The 23,111-nt window shown below is 35.4% G+C and overlaps 1 protein-coding gene across 1 annotated transcript in view; it reads right to left on the bottom strand.

The window, feature by feature from the left end:
• Positions 1-23,111, bottom strand: part of ABCA13 (ATP binding cassette subfamily A member 13) — a 175,725-nt gene that overhangs the window by 128,410 nt on the left and 24,204 nt on the right. Inside the window, exons 12-20 of the mRNA XM_017738711.1 lie at positions 16,714-21,423; positions 15,416-15,522; positions 13,507-13,625; positions 12,064-12,236; positions 10,786-10,862; positions 10,438-10,559; positions 7,697-7,891; positions 5,684-5,848; positions 2-166 (exon numbers count right to left, since the gene is read on the bottom strand). Of these exons, the coding sequence (XP_017594200.1) occupies positions 2-166; positions 5,684-5,848; positions 7,697-7,891; positions 10,438-10,559; positions 10,786-10,862; positions 12,064-12,236; positions 13,507-13,625; positions 15,416-15,522; positions 16,714-21,423 (5,833 nt within the window). The remainder of the gene's footprint in view (position 1; positions 167-5,683; positions 5,849-7,696; positions 7,892-10,437; positions 10,560-10,785; positions 10,863-12,063; positions 12,237-13,506; positions 13,626-15,415; positions 15,523-16,713; positions 21,424-23,111) is intronic.

Here is a 23,111-nt window from a genome sequence, read left to right as displayed (position 1 = left end):
GAATGCCATATTTTGCCATATTGTCCTCCAAAAGTCCCATGATTCTGGGCATGTCTATGAAAAGGTTTGCATTGCTGAAAAATGAAGATTCTTCTTTACACACTGCCTTGATTACAGACTCCAGGGATCCAACAGCTGAACTTCTGAACTGCCCACCTTGTAAAAGCTAGAACAAATGGACAAAAATACAGATGAATCGAAGTTGCTTTAAGTAGCTTCAAGGAGCAGCCCTGGTGTTCTGTCAATATTGACATCTAAGGAGATTGACAAAATTAGGCTGTTGAAACAGCCCATAAGGATGAGGGCCTGGTGTGCTCATTTCTGTTCTTCTGATCACCATTATTACAGGGAAAGGTAACGTAGTATTAATTGTCAGGATACTCAATGAAAGGCAGTAGCACAATGTACTACACTAAAACTTGAAAAATACTGTGTAGCAGTTAGGCAGAAAAGGAATGAAAACATCAAGACAACTGGACTGCAGATACCCTGATTCCAGTTTTCACAAAATGTGCTCTTCTGGTAGATTATTCCTGTGTCACAAAGGCAGAAGAAATAACGAAAACAGTTTAGTTATGAATGTTTGCAGTGAAGACTGTTGCTAATAAGAAAAAAAATTATTCAGATGCACATGCCCTAAAAGCCTATTTTTCAAGTACATCTTTTAACTTGTTAGATGAGCTTGCAGTTTTTGCACGTCTTGAGTCATACGAGCATTTATTATTGCCATTTGTTCATGACTAGCATACTTCTAATGAGGAGAGAGAGCAATCTGCCTGCTTTTATGGCTTAAGCACCATCATTCACCACATTCAAAAAGAAAGAAGAACAACAATAGTCTCATCCTCTGTGCAGCTCCCCTTTTCAGATAATGTGCTCAGTTGTAAGTGATATCTCACAGAAGGCTGTACAGGTGCACAGCTCTAAGAGGACACAACTGCAAGGCATCGTGCTGCTGTGGGACAACTGAAGAGTGCACTGGCTCGCCTGATACTCATTACTATTGCAGATGCTTGTCAAGAAATGCATAACTAGACTATCAGACATCATTTGAAGACTCCACAACTGGCAAATAGAAAAAACACTGTGATATGTCAAACACAAACATTCGGCACTGAAAAAAATTAGCATTTTATTGTCGGAATTTTTTTAAAGAGAAGAGTCAATTTTCAAAGTAGTACAGCACTTTACATAAGGACATAATCACAGACAGTTTAGAAATTGCGCTGTTAGAAACAGTTTATCCTGATCAATGCATTTACTGAAGTGCCAGGTGCTTCTTTAGCAATCCTGGAGGAATATTAGAAAGTGTCGTTTAAACCTCAGTGTTAGCTGCTCCCAAAATCTTACTTTTAGCTTACATTTTCAGCACAGAGCATAGTAAATAAATAATACCCATATTTCATAATACAATCATCCACAGCCCTTGAATGAATCTGCTGGCATGGACTTCACTGGAGAAATAAACTTTATTTATGCACAATGCTATAAAATTGGTTATGAATCTTTATTAGTGACTATTTTCACTAGAGGGAAAAATGAGGCTTATTTCAGTCAAAGAGCACAAACTTGCTAATTAATTCCAGTTCAAATTAAAATAACTTGAAATTCAAATAATGAATATTTATGCAGTAAACTGCCACTAACAGGCTGGATCTACTTACTGTATTTCAATTAAATATCCACTGACTCGAAAAGATATGTTTCTTAAAATTTGGCTTTGATAAAGTATGAGAAATATATAACAAAAAAAAAGTTATCTTTGATCGAGTTGTTCTAGTTTAAGCTATGTAAAGTAGGGCTGTAATCAAGACTGATGAATCCAAACAACCAACCTCCTACAAACAAAGTAATCAGTCAAGCAAGCCACTGTAGCAAATTCATGGAAGAGGAAGGCTGGTATGGAAGATTAAAAGGTTATCTGGAACTGGATTTTCAAATGAAGGCAAAAAGCTCATAGCCTAGGAGCTTCTGACCTAACTGAACAGCTGTATGCCTAAAAAAATATTATGGATAAAAATAAATTCACATGGAATAGAAGTACCAGCTACCTAAAAAAAGAAACTTAAAAGTCATACTGGGCTACAGCTTGCACATAAAACTAAAATACATTCAGAATCATTACATTAGAGAGAAAGAAAGAGAAAAAATAATGCAATTTTCCTGGAAAACTACAAAGAGGTTAAAGATATTTCAAAATTTAATGCCACCAGAAGGCTAAAGGAAACAAATTCAGAGAAATAGATATTCCTAAGTCTGGGAAAAAATGTAAACAGGTCAAAGTCTTTTTTGTCCTGAAATTGACAGAATCAGGGGGATAGCAGCAAAACTACTGATTTGATTGAACAGTTTTTCAGAAGCCTATCAAATTTAGATGGCACCATCTGAAAAGTAGAAAAGTCATATATATTCAGGAAGGAGGAGTATAATGATCCAGGAAATAATGGATATCTGATTCTGATGTTTATTAGGGCAAGGTATACTGTAAATTTTAAAGTGGAGAACATTAAAGACAAAAAATATTTGAGAAGTAGAATTTAATGCATTCTCAAATTATCATTCCTGACCAACAAAACATATTTACATGGGAGAACAATTCCTTTCTTCCCAAAAAAGATACATGCTGTCTCAAATTCAGGTGAACTCTAAAAACCAATTAATGTTCTTGCTCTAGAAAATATTAATCAGCATTGATCCCATTGCTGATTAGTAGTGGCAGATAAAAAATGGCATTAAGAAAATATTGCAGGGAGCCTGTTAACAGGAAAGAAAGCACTGGACTACAGAGAAGTCATTAGTGTTATTCCTGTGAGCCCTGAAAGAAGCAAATTGCCTAAATTTGCCTATCATTTAATACCAGAAGGCATTGCAGGAGAAAAGAAGATCAGAATGCAATATGGCAAGAAACCAATTACCTAATTCAAATCAAATTGAATAGAAAGATAACCAGTGCAGAATGTTATTTATCAACTGAAATCAAGAGATGTTGCTATAAAATGGAGGTCACCTGAGTATATCACTCATCCTTGATCATGTAAGAGACAAAAATGTGTGCAGTTTATGATAAAGCTGAATGCAAGTTTAGGAAAGTCATTTTAGTAGGTATAGACAAGAATGAGCAGGTTACAAGAGTCATCAGTCATAATTCCCCTCAAAGACTGTACACATTTCTTCTTCCAAACCCAGCATGCAAAAACGATGCTAGGCTGTCTTAGGCAACTGAGAGCCTGTTATAAAATAAAAAAACTAAAGCAAAAAACAAATACTAAAATAAGTCTATTCAACCTATCAAAACAGAGGACTGTGATTGGTCTTCTGCAAACATATGGGCAGGGCAGAGAAGTTAAAAATGTTACAGAACATTTTTGATACAAGAATAAATATAGTAGCCACAAATAAACCTAAGTCAGAATTTTATACATTTATAACCCAGACTGTTCTGCAGTGATAGGTTCAACAGAGAATTTGTTCAAGTTAGTGGAAGGATTACAGAGTGAGGCCACCACTCACAATTAACAGCATTCAGCAACTCAGGGAGTCCCCTGCAGCTTATCTATTGATGAGTGACAAGCATCCAAAAAATTGGGTATGAAAACATAAGCAAATAATTTCAAACAGCAAAAACAAGTAAAAGTCATTACTGAAATCAGCAGTGTTTTTCCTCAGGGAGTTACCCATTCACTCAGTGTTTTCAACAGTAGAATGTGGCTCCATATTCCAATTACTGATGATGGATAGATATTGAGTTTTTACATCATCTTTTATTACAATATGTATAACTTTTCAATTCAACTTCACATTTTATAGATATATTAAAATTATTTCTTTCTTTTCACTTTTCCTTTTAGACAGAAATCCCTGTACATAGCTGACAATTACTTTATTTCTTCTTTCATTATAGAAGTAATTATTTTTTTAGTCAACTTCAAAATTGACAATATGTCTTTCTGATGAAGGTCCACATATTTTTACCTTAAAAACATTTACATTCTTTATCTGAAAATCTTTCTGTGTGTTTGAACTACTTTGCTCTTAGTTATCATGAAAACAAAAATCCAGAAGGATGGACTCCTTTGGAAGCAGAAGAAAACATTTAAGGACAGAGGTGTATAAGCAATATCTGCACTTCAGTGGAGCACTTATTCAATAGCACAAGTTTGGCCACCATAGAAAAGAAGCAAAAAATAATCAATAACTAAAATTATTATTGGAAAGTATAAAAAAATCGAGTTAAACATGAAAAAAAAAGGACACACTTTTACTAGTCTTCGAAATTTAAAAAAGTTACAGAGACAGAAGAGCCCTTGAAATCAAAAATGTAATTTATTAACAAAAGAAATAGGCACTGATTATTTTAATCCTCTACAAATTATTAGGTGATCAAAAAACCCCAGCAAATTCACAAGAAAAAGGGATTTAGCGAAACATTAGAAAATAAAGATTGTGTCAAAAAAAGGTTAGAACTCAAAAAGAACAAAAGTGCCAAGGTTAAATCTATGGTGTATTACAGGATAATAGGAGTGGCCATCGAGCAAAGCTTAAAACTGTGAGCAGATGGCCCTCTGCTGTTCCATTTGTTCCTTTGCAAACTTTTTTTAACAGCACCTTTTGAGAGGTTCTTCTATCAAATAAGGAACTTTGGGAGTTCAGTCCGAAAAGAATATTTCATTTGCTGGAAGGAAAGTTTAAGGAAAGCAGGAAAGATGCAAGTACCTGATGAAAGGCACCGTTCATTGCAGCAGCCACCCCAAAAAGAGAGGCTCAAAACCAAAACTGATAGATGCACCAGAACAGCATTTTTCAACATGTCTCTATCACACAGATTAGAAGATCTTCAAAAAGATATCACTAAGGCAAATAGTACTTAAGGCAGTTTTTACTCTGTACTCTAGCAATAAACCAGATTACACCGTTTACCACTGTGGGATCTTTTAGAGGTTTGCAATTTTAAACCAGATTCAATCCTCAAGTTTCCACAAAGGACAGCAAACCCAGAAGGTAATGCCGTGGGGGTCAGCAGGTCTTCCTATGGAATCAGAACCTGCTTAAAAACAGAAATCTTTCTCATGATTCATTTAACACTAGATTCACCACGGTGCTGGCTGTGTAGGTGTGCATACACCTGCCCTTCAAGGCAGGGACAAAAGAGATACCCTCACTCACACCTCATGCCACTTTTTTTCTTTTTTTTTGAATGTCTGACAAGCAGAACTATCGCACAAACCCTTTAGGTGACACGAACAGAAACACGTGGTAGATACAAGAACTGCATATTCTGTCTTGAAATCATATCCTTTAAAAAAAGCTAAGCTATTTCTTGTAAACAAAATAATAGTCTGCTCATAAAAAAACCCCATGCAAACGCTGTTAGCAGAAAAGACCTGGCTAGCTATCTCCAAGTCACAGATAATAGACCATAATGTTAGTCAGTTGACAAACACTGAAGTAACTTAGACTATGATCTCATAAGTTAACAAAAAACCCCCGACATATCAATAGTCTCAGAATTACCAGACTGCTAGAAAGAGACCAAATGAATCTTGTTAGGGTTTATGGATTCTTCTCTAAGTTCCCAACTTTCTAGGAAATCATTTCTATTAGTGTGCCTCCTTACTAAGCACATATCCCTACCAAATCACCTCAGAATGGGAATTAATTTTGCATATTGAAATCCTACCCATACCTGCTGCAATGTGGAGATGTCGAGCACACCAATATTTTGAATTCCTTGGAGGAACACTGGAAGTTTTTCCATGACATGGTGGACTTTATTGAGAAGTGAACTGATACTAGAAACCACATCCAGTAGCATATTTAATACATTGCCTATCTCAGCTGGTATCTGGACCTTGGAAAAGAAGGAAAAAAATCACCACAGTAAATTCCAGTTAGAAACAAATGCTAACCTTTCAATGAAACATTCAAAATTATTCATCTTTATTCTAAAACTGATTATATAATGTTCCTACAAACCATGTTAAACAAAACTCCTTTTGATATAACTCCCCAGTTGCTCTCAGATTAAGCTGAAGAGAAGCTCTCTGTAATGTAATGTTAGAACTGGCTTATGACAAATCATGAATTAATATGCAGAGGACATGTTTACACTTGCCAAGTTGAAGAGAGCTCTCCAACCCAAGATGCTAATAGGATCTGCAACATTCTATCCCCTTAGAATTAACTGTAAATGGAAACTTTTCCTTCACCAGTTTAAGGATGTTCAATGCAACAATTCCATATTTTTAAAATAATTTATAAGTTAAATTAAATCTAGAAAGCACTTTTATTGCTTAATATGACTCCTAAAGTAACTAACTTTCCTGACACACTCTTCCTGCCTTTGAATTTTTCATACCCAAAATAACTGTGTGCATTTTATTACCTACTTGACCTAAGTTCAATTGGCTGTTTGCTATTTCCACCATGCAAATTCATCATTATGGATTTTCTCTCAGTTCCCTTTGCTTTTGTGGATTAGTTAGATGAAACAATAATATAAACTGATTCATTGTTACCTGCCTATGCAAAATAATAAAACCACTACAATCTCACTATATAGTTTCAGTTCTTCCTCTGATTATCTTTACTTTATCTACCTCTGTCTTCGTACTATAATGTCTGTGCTTGATTTTCTTCTCAGCCTTCATCTGCTTTTACTTATTTTTACTTTATTATTTTTTATAATAGTAAAAAAAAAAAAAAAAAAGATTTGAAAATCACCTATAAAAAAAAATCTTATTTGGCTAAAAAGTAGCAGAATTTCCATTATCATTTAGGATGAGCTGACAACATTTTTTATTCTTTGCTAGGACTTGATTAGGTTTCTGTAGAGTTCAGCAGAAACACACATCAGAACAAGAACTGGTTTATTTTCTTCTATTTTTTTTCCTTCTAGGTTTGCAAATAATTCAGGAAGTAAAAATCTTTTCTTTTCCCTCTGGTATCTTTACCTATTCTGGGAAATTGTCTTCTTTTAAGATTCTATGTCTAACCTGCTTAACTGAGCATGCAGCATCCAGAATAGAACCAGACATCTACGGCTTTAGAAAAAATTATTCTTCCTCACAATGTTATAACTATATATCAGCTATTCATGCTTACATTTATCTTCTGTCAATCAATTACCCCCAAAAGAACTGAAATGTCTTCTAACTATCCCATTCAGTAATTCTGTCCTTACAGATAAAACCATTATCTCGCTGAATACTCATACTAGATCCCAGATTATCTACAACTGTACAGTTAATACAGTTGTGCTACAGACTTTTGCATCCACAGTGCAAATTCTTCCTGGAAAATAGCTTTGTCATTCTTGTGATGTGAGCTCCTGTACTGGTTTTAGTTCAAATGTTGTCAGATCAGTCTTCCACTCTTACAAATAATGAAGTGACTAATTGCATGAACGTCAAACTCTGCTAAAGAATAATTTTATTATGTCTTCGACTTCCTGTGTTCTCTGTAAAGCCTTCATAATTAACTCCTCAGTGATGATTTTCATGGGGAAGCAAGAAATTGAATGCAGTAGCATCTATCAGCCCCATTCTTCAACTGTTGTATTCTGGGGAACTAAATAAAGACAAAAAATGCCATATGTCCACTGTTTGCTTTCATGGAGAAAGAATATATGAAGAAATAGTAGAACTATTAATCTAACTCTCTGTATGTTTAATGCTACCTTCAAAAGAAAACATCCTACCTTGTAAATGATGTGACGTACATTCAAATTTTGTATAATCAATACAAACGTGGTATACAAGTCCAGTGCTGGTAAAGAACATAATTCTTCCGCTACCAGGGAACTTCTACTGTTTTCAGGCAGCTTTAGCAGCAGGCTAAGTACTTCTTCATCACATCTTCCAGTTAAAGCTACCACAAAGGCACTGTAAAGGACCTATCACAATATATAAGTATTAAATTTTTTTTCTCCCTGAAATGCATCACCTTTTTTTATAGTCAATAAAGTGAAAATTTGTGTCACAGTAACATGACAATTTGCAGGCACAGACAGACCTGAAATAATAAACCGTACAGCTTTATATCAGATTGGTGTGTTCTTACTTTAGACTCCATGTGCATATAAAAAGATGAAGTGTATTTCTTACAAGGATTTGCTTTCATTTTTCACAGATCAATCATTCATTCTTGAGCATTCATACCATAAGCAGGCATATTTACAATGCTGAATACACTCCTTCTATCAGATATGCACCTCTGCTGCAGAAACACCTGAAGATCAAAATCTAGGGATATGAATCACTAAAATCAAACAACGTGGTCCTTCCTTCTTTCAAAGAACACACCAATTTAACACTTGGGGATGCCTATTTGGCACAATGTCCATTCTGAGCCAGCTCACATTTCTCAGTTAAACACTGCTTTAAAGTGTTATTTAATAGCAGATGAAGGTACAAATGCCTAAACAGACCGTGGGTGAGACTATAATAAAACCATCTTGGATAATGGCAAGTGCTCAAAGTCCAGGTATCTCAGGAGTTCTTAGCTACCCATTCTCAACAAGTCCAGAAAATTACAAGTTTTTGTAGGAGACTGTAGGAGCCAAAATACAGGGCTCCATTGTACTGCTTAGGACAGGACCTGTCTCTACTGCCTCCACTGAATGCATCTCTTGCTGGTTAAGAGTACCCAGTCAGGGAGAGGATCTGCAAGATAGTCAGGATATGCAATTGAACTCCTTAATTTCTCTGAGCATTTTATTTTCCAATTTCATAACTTGACTTTTTGATTTTTATTCTGGAACAGAATTTTGCCTTTTTGATGCTAAAAGATTTCCTATATTTTTAAATATTCTTTTTTTTTTCTGTGCATTCAAGGAACAGAATATGAACATAATTCTGTGAGCAGAGCACGATGATACTGATTTGGACTTCTTTCTGGGGAGGAAATTTGACTGAGACACAATTTGAAATTTAATTCCTTGTGCCTCGCATGAATATCACCATTTCAGTGCAGTTTTAAACCATTCTGTGTTTTACCGCCTAAGTTCCTCTGAACTTTCCTTGCAGCTTTCTGAGTACCAGAGCTAACCCAAACTCCTACATTCAGTAAATAAATGCTTATAGTCTTCCAGTTACAGGTTTTAAGCCATTTCAAATCACTTCACCACATGGAAATGAGCATGGACAGCACATAACATCAAGGCAGAAATTATAAGTACAGTAAGCACAAAAAATTCCCAGGCTTACTCTTACCATTCCAGAGACAAGCACAGTAGTAGTATATAATCACAGAAATATAGGGCTACAATGGGCCTATAGCTACCATTAAGGTTATTAGAAAGTGGCTATATAGACAATAAACATAATAGGAATGCCTAAAATATAGCTCTAAAAAGTACTTGTGCAGCTTTCCTAATCAGTAAGAGACATAGGCTTTCTAATGCTCTAGTTGGACTGGGGGACAATTAAAGCACCAAGCAAACAAACAATTCTGTATAGTTATTCAAATGTGAGACGTGTGTATATATCTAAGCTCTACATATGGCTGGCAAAAAGTAAGGATGGAAAGTAATTTTACAATTCAGCCAATTAGCATTGTTATTCCAAAGCATCAAAGGTGCACTGAATCCCATTTAACTGAATTGTTTTCAGATTACTTCTCTCATTACCATTTAGTAGTATCACAATAACAAGCTAACAATAAAGGCAGTCACACTGCCGCAGAAGCAGAAGAACAAATCATCTATAAGTAGTTATGATGGTCTGAACCGACTTTTTAATGCTGCACTTTTCACAGAGATCTTGCGATGGTTTCTGCAAGTGGAGCATCACTGACACCCAGTGGCTGCTTGATTGAGCTGATCGGTTTGCACCAAATGTACCCTCAGCTCTTAACAGTCGTACTGACACTCGCCACAGAGACAACCTGTCAGTCACGTGGCATTTCTCATGATTTTGACTGATCACTGGGATCACAGAAACAGCAATGGTAACACACAGCCTTTCACGCAGAAAACTTAAAATACTCAAGAGTAAACAACTCAAAGTGAAAATAAAGCAAGACAGTGGTAAGATAATGTAAGAAGAGTGAGGAATACACACAGGAATTTTTAAAAAATTGCGTAAGAAAACTCTATACTGCAAGGAACAGAGGTTGTAATGTACAAAATGATATCTCCAGAAACCCCCATCTTTTCTACAATACCAAGACAGAGAAGCTCCAATTCTGTGACAGTGCAAGAGGGTAAAACTTTGCTGAAAGTAATGAAGCAGTGCCACTTAGACCAGAGGAATAGTGCTATAAATTGATCTCTTAATGCATCACATTATTATTTTAAAGTCCTAAAACTCACAAAGTATATCACATGGAAGTGATAAGTGAAAATATAAGATTCCACACAAGCAACATGGCTTGTTTTGCTTCAGCTGGCACATCATGCTATAGGTTGATCCATTAATCTGACACTTTTTGATCTTTTACCTCTGAATGAGAGACACTGGCTTCCAAGAGGGTATTGACAGTTTCTTCAGAAATATTGACAGAAGAACCAATGTCCAGCCTCAACTGAGTAATATTCTGCACAAAATCTTTGACTTTCACATCTGGAAGAGAAGGAAAATAGTACTAACAGCTTTGCTAACCAATTTGCTTAATTCAATTTCCTACAGATTGTATCCTTTTCGTTCAATTCACTGTGAGTGACAATACTGCCTTGTCAATAGTCTCCATAAACAGTGTCCCTTTGAATTTAAAAGAACAAAGAAGCAATTATTGTTCTACAAAATTACACAACAGGGACTAATAAAAGTGAAGAAAAGTGGAACCCACCATTCACGAGATTAAAATTGCTGAGGAAAGCTGCCGCTGGATTTTCCGGCAATTGTAGCTCCAAATTTTCAGTCACCCTGGAATGACAGCCTTAGTTTCACAAGTTATCAGAACTAGGCCATTGGCAATTCGATGTATAAAGACTAACACAAATAGGAAAACAGACACTAAATGTGACAATAGGGTCCCATCACGCTCTGTGTGCACACACTGAGCATGCAGCCAGCACCTCTAAAGACCTTCTCTTGCTGTATTTATATGGTGCAGTGGTCATCATACTTCATGCCTAAATGAGACTGCATATGTAGAGATACACATGTATATCTCTCTCTATATACATATGTAGAGATACAGAGAGTCCCACAATGGCTAAGGGCTCTAGCAAACAGTAGCTTATGAAGAAAGACAGGTCTAGCAATATCTCACTTCCATGTTTCTTACTGAACACACATTTTTAAAACCTAGGGATACAAATCACTGCGGTTCAGGATGAAAAAAGTCTATCTAATTATAATTTAAGTAATAAAGAGTATGCACACATCAGATATGATTTTCTCTTTGAAACTGGACATGAGCTCATGGTCCTTAGGAGCAGCATCTAGGCTCAAGTTCTTCTGTATTATTACTGCAATTCACAGACAGCATGCAAGCCCATTATGAAAACAATCCAACAGATGAACTAGTATAGCAACAATTATAACAATGTCTACTTCTAGCTGACTGCAAGTTTGAAATACTCTGTAGTAGCAGCTTTACTTAAAATCTAATGGTTTTCCTCCAGCAAATAGCAACTATCAGAAATCATCTGGAGTTCAATCCCATCCGTTTACAAACACCATACTGTGTTTCTGACTCTTTGAACTGCTGAACTGATCTGAATGCTTACTATTTTGCAAAAAGACGTTCAGCTATTGAGAGGACAAGCCATATCAAAAGAAATATTAAAAAAAAATTAAATATCAAAACTTTGACCTAACTGAAGTCACAGGAAATTGAAAATTTTCTTAATTGTGATACAAAGCATTCGGCTGGTAGAGCAGCAAGATCTGCTGCAAGTGCTCAGCAAAAAATGTAAGGGCTTTTAGAAATATTCAGAATTTTTCTAAAGTATTTAACTAATTTGTACATTTTATCCACTCAGTTTTCAGTTAAATGAACAAAGCTTAAAAAGACAGTATTTCTCCTGTAATTACTTAATTTAGAACACAGACATATGTACAGAATAACATCACTAATGATGAAGAACCATTTGGAGTACCAAAATGTAAAAGGCTTTACATTTGCAGTCGTCTCTGGACGTTTCCCAACATTAGCTGGCATTCACAGCTGTCACTGCTGGTATTCTGCAGGGCTCCCACAAAGCTCTCCAAAGTATTGGAAAGCTTTTGGTTTATATGTGCCATACTCTCACAAACCCCCTTGTTGAAAGCAGGCCAATATCTTCCAACATTCTGCAAAATACAGTGATCCCATGGTTAGTAAATTCATGAGACTGTGCTACACCTTGAAGTAGCAACTCTTGGCAACAAGATGATTCATATTTTCAAATGAGAATACGAGTAAGGTAATACTCTCTTACTCATCATATGATTAATTGAAACTGGATGAAAAGTTTTCAAGAATCAAGGAATTTTCAAATATTTGAGTTTGGGAAACAATCAAATTGGGAATTTGAACTAGCCTGTCAAGGAGATTCATCCACTAACAGAAATGTCAACGTTTTTAAATTTCTTTTGAAATGAAATTAGTTTTTCTTTTTTATTTTTTATTTTAGGCTGACAAATTTTATCTTTTTCCAAAAAAAATTGTTTTGAACAACATCAGTTTCTATTCAACAAAGCGAAATATCTGGATACTCATATCCAAAGTTTTTCATGCATTATGCTCTGCGTAGTATGCACTTTCATATTTTCTCCTGAATATTTACATTTTTGATTTTATGAGGCTTTTTTAATATTTGCAGAAGTAGGTCATAGAAGTGTGGTGACTACAGAAATGCATTTGGTCTGCAACAGTCTGCTTTGAGATATGAGTGAGGCCACTTGTCATCTGTTTACTTTAACACATTGCTGTTCATATCAGGAAAATGTCCAGGTAGACAAAGCAGCAGAGTTATTTAAAGCGAAGGCAAATTCTATACTAAAAATCATGACTTTAGTATTTTGTCTGTGTGCACAAATGTGTGTCCTATCCAAAGGTCTGCTTCCAACTCGAGGAGTCTCTATATGCCAAATATTACTCTCACCTGCTGGCAATTTCATGTTAAAGGAAAACAGACTGAACCTAGCTGGTAATCACAACTTTCATTTTAGCTGGAATTAGTCTGTCCAATAAGTTTATTTGTATCTATTTTAATTTCATAAACGTTCCTGTGAAGATTTAAAGTATAAATGTACTATAACTCATTAAATTAACAGTATGACAAAATATAAAGAAATTAAAAATGGGCTGGTATTTGATATTGACTGACAATCCAATTATTCTAGTTATAGGAATTCTAATAATTCTAAATCATACTAACTTGTAAAGCTCCCCAATATTTTTTTTTTCTGGGTATCTCTGTCAAAATCATCAGAGCCATACCTATATAAACCTCAGTTTTGTACAGCCACTGTGGGGACTTGTCATTCAGGCAGTGGGGAAAAAAAGGAAACTTTCATTAGTATCCAAAGTTTAATGCATGTTGCAAAGTACACTTGTAGGTGAGGGAATCATTCAGACCTGATAATGATCTTGAACCACAGCAATCCCTTCAAAGACTGTGAGAAGCAAGTGACTCGTTAATCCATCTTTACACTTTGTAATGGCACAGAAAATATTGCTAAATACAGTGGGTTCTTCTGTAAGAGAAAATGTCCAGATTTAATCAGATTGAAAAAAACAATTTGGAATCAAATTAAAAGTGAGCCAACTAAAAAGGCAGAGAAAAGTTTTTAAAAGCAAGGAAAGTCTGATGTACTAAGGCACAGAGAAATAGTTCTACCTAAATTTATGTATCATTTCAGATGACAAGAAAGGCTGGTTTGATCCAATTTCAGTTACTCTTCTCCATTACACTTTCCTGATAAATAATAAGAACAACCATTTCTATTTGCTCTTCATGAGCAAGAAGCATAACTTTGAGAAGCTGAGTATATTAACCACATCTACCTTTCCCTTGGGCAGGCTCCCCTGATGCTATTTCCCTGTAGAAACACCAGAGTGTTACCAACCCTCCAGTGAGCAGTAACTTTCAAACTCAAACTACAAGGGGAAGAAAACAGCATTACATAAGCATTTTCCATATCTTGGGATAATGAACCCATATAGGGTGATAGTACTATCCCCCGGTCATCCATGATGCCAGGTCCTACCCAAGCTTGCAGCCTCCATGTCCTTGGAAAAAACCTCCTTTCTGCTGTCTGTAGTGGGTTTGTACGTGGGATAGTAGTGAAGGAATTTGACTTGACTGCTGAATTCTCATTCAGTATCAAGGTAATTTTTTCAACCATGTTGTTTTTTCCTTATGTTTGGTTTTTAAGTCAAGTAGGAAGAATAATAAACATTAAGCACTGCTTCTAAAACAAGCAAACCTTCATCTTGCTCATAGAAGTAATACAATACAATTCATCAAATCAAACCAAATCAAGCAGTTTTCATCTTTTCTCATTAGGTTTCATAATGTTTTCTGTAACAAATGAAACATTATGAAACATTCCCACAACCAGAGTACTGAAATGAGAATGACAAAAACTTAGTTCCCTAATCTCAGTTCTCTCAATAAATAGACTGCTCTTCAGAGGTCAAGGACAGAAGCCAGGCACCTGGCTACACAATTTCAGTAGCACTTATTCTAGTTCAACATTGCTACTGTTTTACTCTTTGGAAATACATCCATCACAGGAGAGTGGAGAAGACAGTCAGAATTGGATTGTAGTCACATCTTACATGCTCTTTGGAAATTAATTTGGTATAAGACACTACAGATCTCATCCCTTGCTCTAGAATGGCAGGTTAATGACTCCTAATTGCTCTTTGCAAATAAATCTGGGCATAGTTGGCTAAAATACGAGGTCGGAAAAGCACTGGCTTTTGTTTTCCAGAGAAAATTTAATATGAAATTATACTCAGGTCTATATAGAGCCTTTCTTAAAGTGCACATCTTGGGATCATATACATAAGGAATAAAACAAAGTAAAACGTTAAAATATGAACAATTTTTTGAAGGTGAAGTTTTTCAGCTACAGGAAGCCAATTCACAGTCGCAACACAGCCAGGAGTGGGAGATGCTACTACCTTTAAATACTTGCCCCATTTTTCCTTACTGTCAGCTACACACTGCCCTATGGCAAGTCTGTCTCATTAAAAAACCCCTGTGACTTGATCCAGCTCACTAGCTGAAGAGGAGCAGCAAGATCTGCTTTCACTGGGATTTTAAATCAACAGGAACACTCCCGAAAGAAACCATCCCTTTTTATGACCTGCATCAGATATTTCCCTGTGCCTTTCTTGATTTAATTTCCAGGCATCAGTATGCTTGTCTTGCTTGGCATCACCCAAGTTACCTTATTTGTACAAAGGTTTGCTTAGAGTAAAGCCTTAACAGCACTAACACATATGGTGACTCAAAGTCACTGCTGTGATAACCAACCTGAAAAGATTTTGAGAATATTCAAAATGGTAAATTGCAATTTCTGTAATAGTATGACACTATCAGGGTATAAACGTTCCTGAAGAATCTTGCAGATTTTAAATGCTCTGTAGAAACATCAATAAGAAAGCATTATTTCCATTACAAGGGTACCACAGAAAAATTTCACAAGTGACAATGCACAAATGCAGTCTTCAATGAATCACACAAGGATTTCAATTTTAACAGTTATTACATTTGTTTGAACTATTTCAAAATCAGAATACAGTACTTCCATAGTAAAAAAGTACCCTCAGAGTGCTAGAAAGTACCTTCACAAAATAAGCAAAATCATAATAGCTTCAGAAATACTGAGAGCCCACAGAATATGCTGACTTAATGGCAAAGAGCAGAATACTCCAAATCTCTGATAATCAGCATGGAGCGAAAATAAACCACTTTCCTAGTATTTCGATATTTTTCAACAGAGGAGGTTAATACTTGATCCTGATGGACAATGGTTTCATGTATTTGCATAAAATTAATCATAAAAGTCAAAATACCACATCAGAGCATGAACTTCACAAGGCCATTTTTCAGCTGGGTTATGACAGTAGGACCAGTAGCTCCACCAGCAAGATACCCTAGAGCTGTTTGGAGCAATCAGCTTGTGGGCTCATTCAATATTGTTTAAAGGCAGCAACTCCAATCTAGCAGGTGTTTTATTAAGTAAACCATCAGTAAATATTTTCCTGAATAGTTTCCTCTGCTGCTGGATTACATCTAATCTGAGTAATCAGGCAAAAATTATCTTGGGCTCAAGATTCCTTCAGAAACTGCATTTGTTAACCTGAACAAATTAACACAATAGCCATAACATAAGACATCAACAAATTTAAGTTAAAGAAATTTTGTATAGTTATATTTGGACATAGAAAAAACAAACCCCACACATGCCACAAAGAATTAGTCCCAAGCATTCCTTAACATTTAGCTCCACAGGCAAAAATGACTGTTGCCCACCAATTAGTGGAGGTTCATTACTCAGACCTGCAAGAATTTTAAAACACAAGTATCTTCAAATAATTGTTTCTATAATAGTTCCAAAGAAACCAATTCAAGTATCAATATATACGACTAAACACATCAATAATCTGGTCCACACCAGAATGCATTCTGATACCAAATATGGCTGGTCAGAACAACATAAATTGGAAGAAATCTGAAATGAAACAGTAATTAACTTAATAAAAGTTTTGATGGAGCTGCTCATAAACAGAAAGCCCTTCTGTCTTTGTCAGCACACTTCCCAGACTTACCTCATTTCTGCCATTGCATCCTTATGCAAATTCATTAGTAAGAGTTTTATTTTATTGCTGTCATGTTCTGCAGTAGACTGAAACATTACTTGTAAAATCTCTTGCATGATCTCCAGAGTTCTGTTTTGGGACTGAGAAGAAGTTTCTCTATATGGTGCATTATAAAAAAATAAATCAATTAAGTCAGACATATGAAGCTCAGTATTGTTTGTATGCAAAGCTTCTTCTACAACATCAAGATCAGCAATTATATGAAGGAGGCTGTTTAGCAAAACTGAAATAGTAGCATGAGTATTATTCAGTTTCTCTCTGCTGAGATGACTGTCACCAAACAGCATACCAGTGTAGTCCTTCTTAGACTTATTTTGGAATAGCTCCAGAAAGTCAATAATATCTTTGACAGCCAGAAGTAGGCCTTTTGATGAACTTTCATTAGTCATAAGGAGAATTAGAGCATGCATTATTTTAGAATAATGTTTGTTGTTACACTTGAATAGAATGTTCTTCACAATGTCTTGTATATCTTCAAAATGTCTTGATATAGCATCTACAGATGATGTCTTAAACTGCTCTAGTAAAACATCAGGAGCCATTGAAGAGGACTGTCCAGTGGCAAACTTTAGTAACTGATACTCTTGATCTATCACCACAAGTAAGTGTCTAACACTAAAATTCACCAATAAATTTTCTATGCTTGTAACTACAGGAAACCAGAAGTTCTCAAAGTTGTCAGATACATTGATGTTCCCACTTAAAGCTGAAATTGTCATAAGCATTGAGTGTGTCTGGTTTCCAACAGATGACAGCGTCATTAAAGGTTGAATTACAGAAAGAAAAGAAAGGACAGCTTCAGTATTCAGGAGTCTTGAAACTTCACTGGTCATATTCTTAACATTAGTAAGAACACTCTTAAGTGATGTTCTTGACTGTCTGTTCCAGCTTAGGCCACCATAAAGATCATCCAGCTGTTCAAGAAGACTTTTGGCCATCTCCATTTCTGACACTGAAATGCTGCTTAGTGTTTCTACAATTTGTAATGCCATTTGGCTCTTTGAAGTGGAGGAACAATTGATTGCATGTGTATTATTCACCTGCAGTGGCACAGCATAAAGGGATAGCTCATTCCAAAAATCTAGCAGCTCTTTGAGTATTGTGCTATTTATATGATGGAGCTCAGAAAACTTCCAAAGAATAGAGTTCCATTCTTTGATCTGATGAAAAAAGCAAGTCAGATTGTGAGTGATATTCACCTGAAAGTCTTCCATAGAGCAAGACAAACTGTCCAGAGTGATGAGTTTAAGCTCCTTAATGACTTCAATGACTGCATTGTAATGAAGAGTAGAATTTCTATGCCCAAAGTCACAAGGTATAACAGTGGGATCACTCTGAGGCATTTCTGTTGTGAGAGTCCAGCAGAATGCTGCAGAAAAACAAACAGAGGCCTCTCCAGGTTCATCAGAGATGTCTTTCAATATCTCCAGTAACATTAGAAGACCTTCTACTTGGTTAGAGAACTCCTCATCAGTAAACATTGGCATTTTTTCTTCCTGAGTCAGTATGAAAGCATATATTTCAGTTAGTGCTTCTGTAACGTTACCATGACCCAATCTTTCTGTAAGGCTGATAACATCAAAGAGGAGGTTGAACACATCTTCTATATTGTAGAGCTCATCTTGTTCAAAAAGCTGTGTTATTTGCCTTACACCAGTCAGGTTCCAATAACGTGAAATGTTCTCAAATGCATCCCACCAGTCTGTTAAAGTACCTAACTCTGAGTTCTCAACAGAAAAAGGTTTGATATTTTTAAAGAAATTTTCTAGGTTCTCCTGGACCTGTTTGAATCTACTTATCAAAAACTCAACATCCATGTTTCTCATGTTTTGTACCAAAGCAACCATATGCTTTAGAAACTCCTTTTCGTCTCTTAATGGAAAGACAGTAAAAGTAGGAGTCTTGAAAATTCCAAGTGCCTTCCTTACCAGTTCAATATTCAGACCTGCTGTTTCTATCAGTTTCTGAGGAAATGTTTTATGTTCACTCTGCAAGTTTGAGTCAAGTTTTTTAATCATATATTGAAAGAACTCCATAAGCAAACTGATATTTTTCCCATGCAAGAAAGGATCAATCTCATTGTCCAAATGAGAGGAGCTGTTTCCTTGGACTTCAAAAGTTTTATTTTTCAGAAGACTTTGAATTTCTGACAAAAGTTCCACTGATAAAACATGAATGTGGTGAAAAGGATTAAGGAGCATTCTTGAAGTCCTGTTAAAACCATGGATTGACTGACTAAAATGGGTCTTATTTGACACATACAATGAGCTCCCAACTAAATCACTGACAACCATTTGTATTTGCTCTCCAGAATTATTTAAAAGTTTAAAAATAAATTCAAGCACACTAATGTCATCTTTTACATAAAATTCAGGGAGAATAAATTTTAAAGTTTTTGCTATGATTTTGAAATAAACATTTACACAAATCATATCAGAAGAACCTAGGGAACATTCAGGGAGTGTCAAATTAAAAACGAAATTAACAAAGTCCATCACATTCATTAGCTTAGCATCTGTCTCAGCATTTCCCAGAGACTGCAGAAGAAATAAAATATGTTTTGCACTTTCGAGGTGGGAAGGTGACTTGTATTTTTCAATGAGATTACCTAATCCATGTATCCATGTGTTACAATCCTCTGCTTCCTCCATTGTACTATGAAAATTAAGAAAGGAGTTAAGATGAGATGAAAAATTTGTTTGTAAGTATTTTGTGTCTTTTAGAGTATTGTCCAAAATTAGTTTGGTAAGATTCTGGAAAATGCTGATACAAACCATATATTTGTGTTGAGGTACACTTTTTAAAAAAGCAGATGTATCATTTATCTCAGTGAGAATAATCTCAAATTCCTTTTGGGAGAGCTTGAGAATAGTAGAAAGGGAATTTCTGATGGAAAATACACCAGCACCCTTATCTTCTCCCTCAGATCCTCCCGAGATGAAAGCATCAAGCCAAGAATTCAAAACCTCTTCATTAAAAATCTTCAGTATAGATTTCTGCAATTCAGTTATCACAACTCTCATTGTCTCTAAAACACTTTCTAAACTGCTATCCTTAAGCAAGTTTGTGACATCAAACGCATTGTTAATTACACTTTGAAGATTAGCAAGGAAAGCCTCAAAATCTTTCAAGTCATTTAAATTGCTGTGTTCTTGAAATACAGCTTTTAATACCTTCATCACTGCTCTTGTAGCTTCAACAATAGCCATAGCTGTATTATTGCACAGTCCATCGTGAGTTGCATTTAAAAGGCTTTCAGAGAGATATGCCAAATCATTTCTTAGACAGATAAAACAGGCTGAATTCAAATTCAAGATATTTGATCCTTCTTCAAAAATCTCTGTCCACCTTTGAAGCCACGTAAAAGTGCAGTGCAAAGCAGAAGGCACACTTACCTTATCTCCCCAGTTTGTTACATTAGACAGGACACTGTCCAATGGAAGCAGAAGTAAGTTATAAACCTCTGCTGAATGTTCTACAGAAGTCATGTTTGCTAGATAAAAATCAATGCACCCATTATTTACCAGACATTCTGGAGACAGATCAAGAAACTCTTCCAAATAACATAAGACAGCTGTTTGGAGCTCTTCATCTATTAATAAAGTTTTAAGGCTGCTCAGAGTATCATAGACAACTTGTATCTCTTTATTTCCGTTCTGTGCAAGAAACTGTGCCTGAAACTCTGTGTAGTTGTAAATTAATAGTAACTTTTCACAGAGAGACTTACTGGTGAGGTTCCAGAGAAGATCGAAAGTTTCAAACAGAAAATCAAAAACTAGTTCCTTATTTTGTAGGTCATGCCATATTTGAAAAGATGACATACTTCTTGAAGTCTCATAAAGAAGTTTTAACAGTGTGTTATTGCTCTTAATATTTAAAACCAGATCATCATTCTGGTACAGAGAGAAAATTTTTGGAACAAGTGAGACCACACTAGTAATGTTTAATTTTTGGATATTTCTGAGGAAATTGTGCACAATTTCTCCTAATTCTTGTACCTTATACATAAAAGTTGCATTTGAGAGAAATAAAGAGGAGGTATTACTCACTCCAGGAATTGTACTTAAAGACACATTGACATGATCACCAGACAATGATCCAACTTCATAGAGATTTCTTTGGAAATGTCCACTTAAATGTTTTAAATGGCTCAAAGCAGTAATATTTAACTCTGGCCAATCACTCAGGATATTTTTGAGCAACACCATACTTCTATTATAGATTTTATTTTCTGTAATAGAAGATAAATTTCTAGATAAGGTGTCAATTACCTCTTCCACTTCTATTTGACTCAAGTGGGAAAGCCTAGAATCAAGTTCATGGAACAAAATTTCCACTATATGCCAGAAAAGCTCTGTCTTCTTTTTTGTCCAGAAGCTCTGAAGAGGCTGGAAATTTTTTTGTAGCTCGTTATGGAGTTCAGAAACTGCAAATGAGAAATTGGTGGCAGATTCCTCCTGCTCAGCAAAATTTTGTATCCATGTAATTGCATTATTCAAGGCATTTTCAATCAGAGACTTGTTTGAAGAAACAGAGAAATCAAACATTATAATTTCTTCTATGACTTCTACAAGATGAAAAAGATGATCCATTTTCTTTTCACCAGAAATCCTTACATTTTCTTCTGTCTTCAAAAACTCTTTGAAAGATTCCAAAATCCTGAAAAATTAATCATAAGTTTTTTTCTTGTTAGTTACCTAGCAGGCAGACAAAAATTTGTTAAATATATATTACATAATTTTAGAATCTAGGTGTATTTACTTAATTCAAGGAAATTCCAAATTTCATTTAATAGGAGACACAAATTAATTACCACAAAATCTGAATTAGCACAAATTGATAATTGCTTTGATTTTCAAAAAATGTGAAAAAACCCCACCAGAAAGTCATGTCATCATTCAAATCAAAACCTGAATGTAGACAGCAAAGTTAAAGAATTGTGCATTTATCAGTACTTATAATCAAGATTATAAGCCACAAAGAGTCAAACATCTTTGAGTATATCACATTTTCAGCTGCTGAAAAGAACAAAGCCTTTATGTTCCAGGTATTTTACAGACAGGAATGTATCAATAAAATTGATCAAACCCTCTGATTTTCTATGAATTCTAAATAATTTCTTGTTTTCTCATAATTATTGAAAGCTAAAACACTGTCTGATAGCTGAACATTGTTTTTCAACATCTACAAAACATGAAATCATAGTGAAAATTGGAATGCACCAACTGACGTTTCTATTGTGTCAATACTATTTATTAGAAGAAAAAACAATTACTAGCTCTACTAGATTAGTCAAGAGGAGGTGCATGGAAAAAAGAATGTTTGAATGCAAAGGCCTCAAGTTGAAAATATCTTCTCCTTAAATACATTTTCTTCCTCTCCAAACTCTGCAATCAACAGAGGTACAACACAAAAACATTGTGTACTGCAAACAAAAAGGTAAAACTGCTAAAAAAACAGGTTGTAGTTTCTTACAACTGCGGCAGCACAGCAGTTTCCTTTTATAAATAAGAACCAAATTTCAAAACACACTACTAAATTGTTGAACAACTTGACTGCAATCTCTCTCTTACCAGTAGGTAATGGACAGTATCTTTCAGATTTATCCTCAGATGTTGATTTGTATAACATGAATCATTTCTCCTCCAGTTACAGGGTTTGATATGAACAAGTAATTACAAGCAGTGCAAAACTGAGGACAATATTGCAACTCCCGGAAGCAATGCAAGTCATCCAGGGTGCAGTTAGAAAGAGGGAAGTATCAGTTCCTGTTCTCTGCCATAGACCTTTCTTGAGGCTCTGCCAACTCTGACAAACATTAACTCCCTTTATGTGTGACTTAAGTCCTCTGTAGAACCCTCCAGATCAGGAAGATTTGAACAACTTGATAAAATGTACCATTCTTTAAAAGTACAGGAGTTACAGCCACCTCTTCATATATACTGTTTACATTTGCATTAAGTGACAAACAGAGAACTTGAAACTGGAAGAAAAGTTCAAAAACATCCAAAAAAATCATAGAGTCAGAGTTCCCTAGATGAGATTGCAAACTACATGTGTACAGCTAATTCTGTGTTTAAAATTCTGTTTTCCATAGGCTGTAACTGTTGCTGTAGGCTTCTGTTACAAGATCTCCTGCACAACTGAGTTTGACTTCTACAGTAAAAATTCTAACTATTTCACTTGCACTGGACTTGTTATACATGAGAAGTATTACTGAGTCACACCAACTACTTGTGGGAATTAAATTTTGTTTGCAGAACAAGATAAAGATCCTAGTTCAAAATGTCAGTTATCCACAGCTGCTGATTCCTGTGAGTACTGATCATGTAGTAGTCAGGTCCTCT

Source organism: Corvus brachyrhynchos, unplaced genomic scaffold, assembly GCF_000691975.1.
Source record: "Corvus brachyrhynchos isolate BGI_N302 unplaced genomic scaffold, ASM69197v1 scaffold23, whole genome shotgun sequence".
Taxonomy (NCBI): domain Eukaryota; kingdom Metazoa; phylum Chordata; class Aves; order Passeriformes; family Corvidae; genus Corvus; species Corvus brachyrhynchos.
The sequence above is the reverse complement of the archived record's forward strand: the minus strand, read 5'-3'. Positions and strand labels throughout refer to the sequence as shown.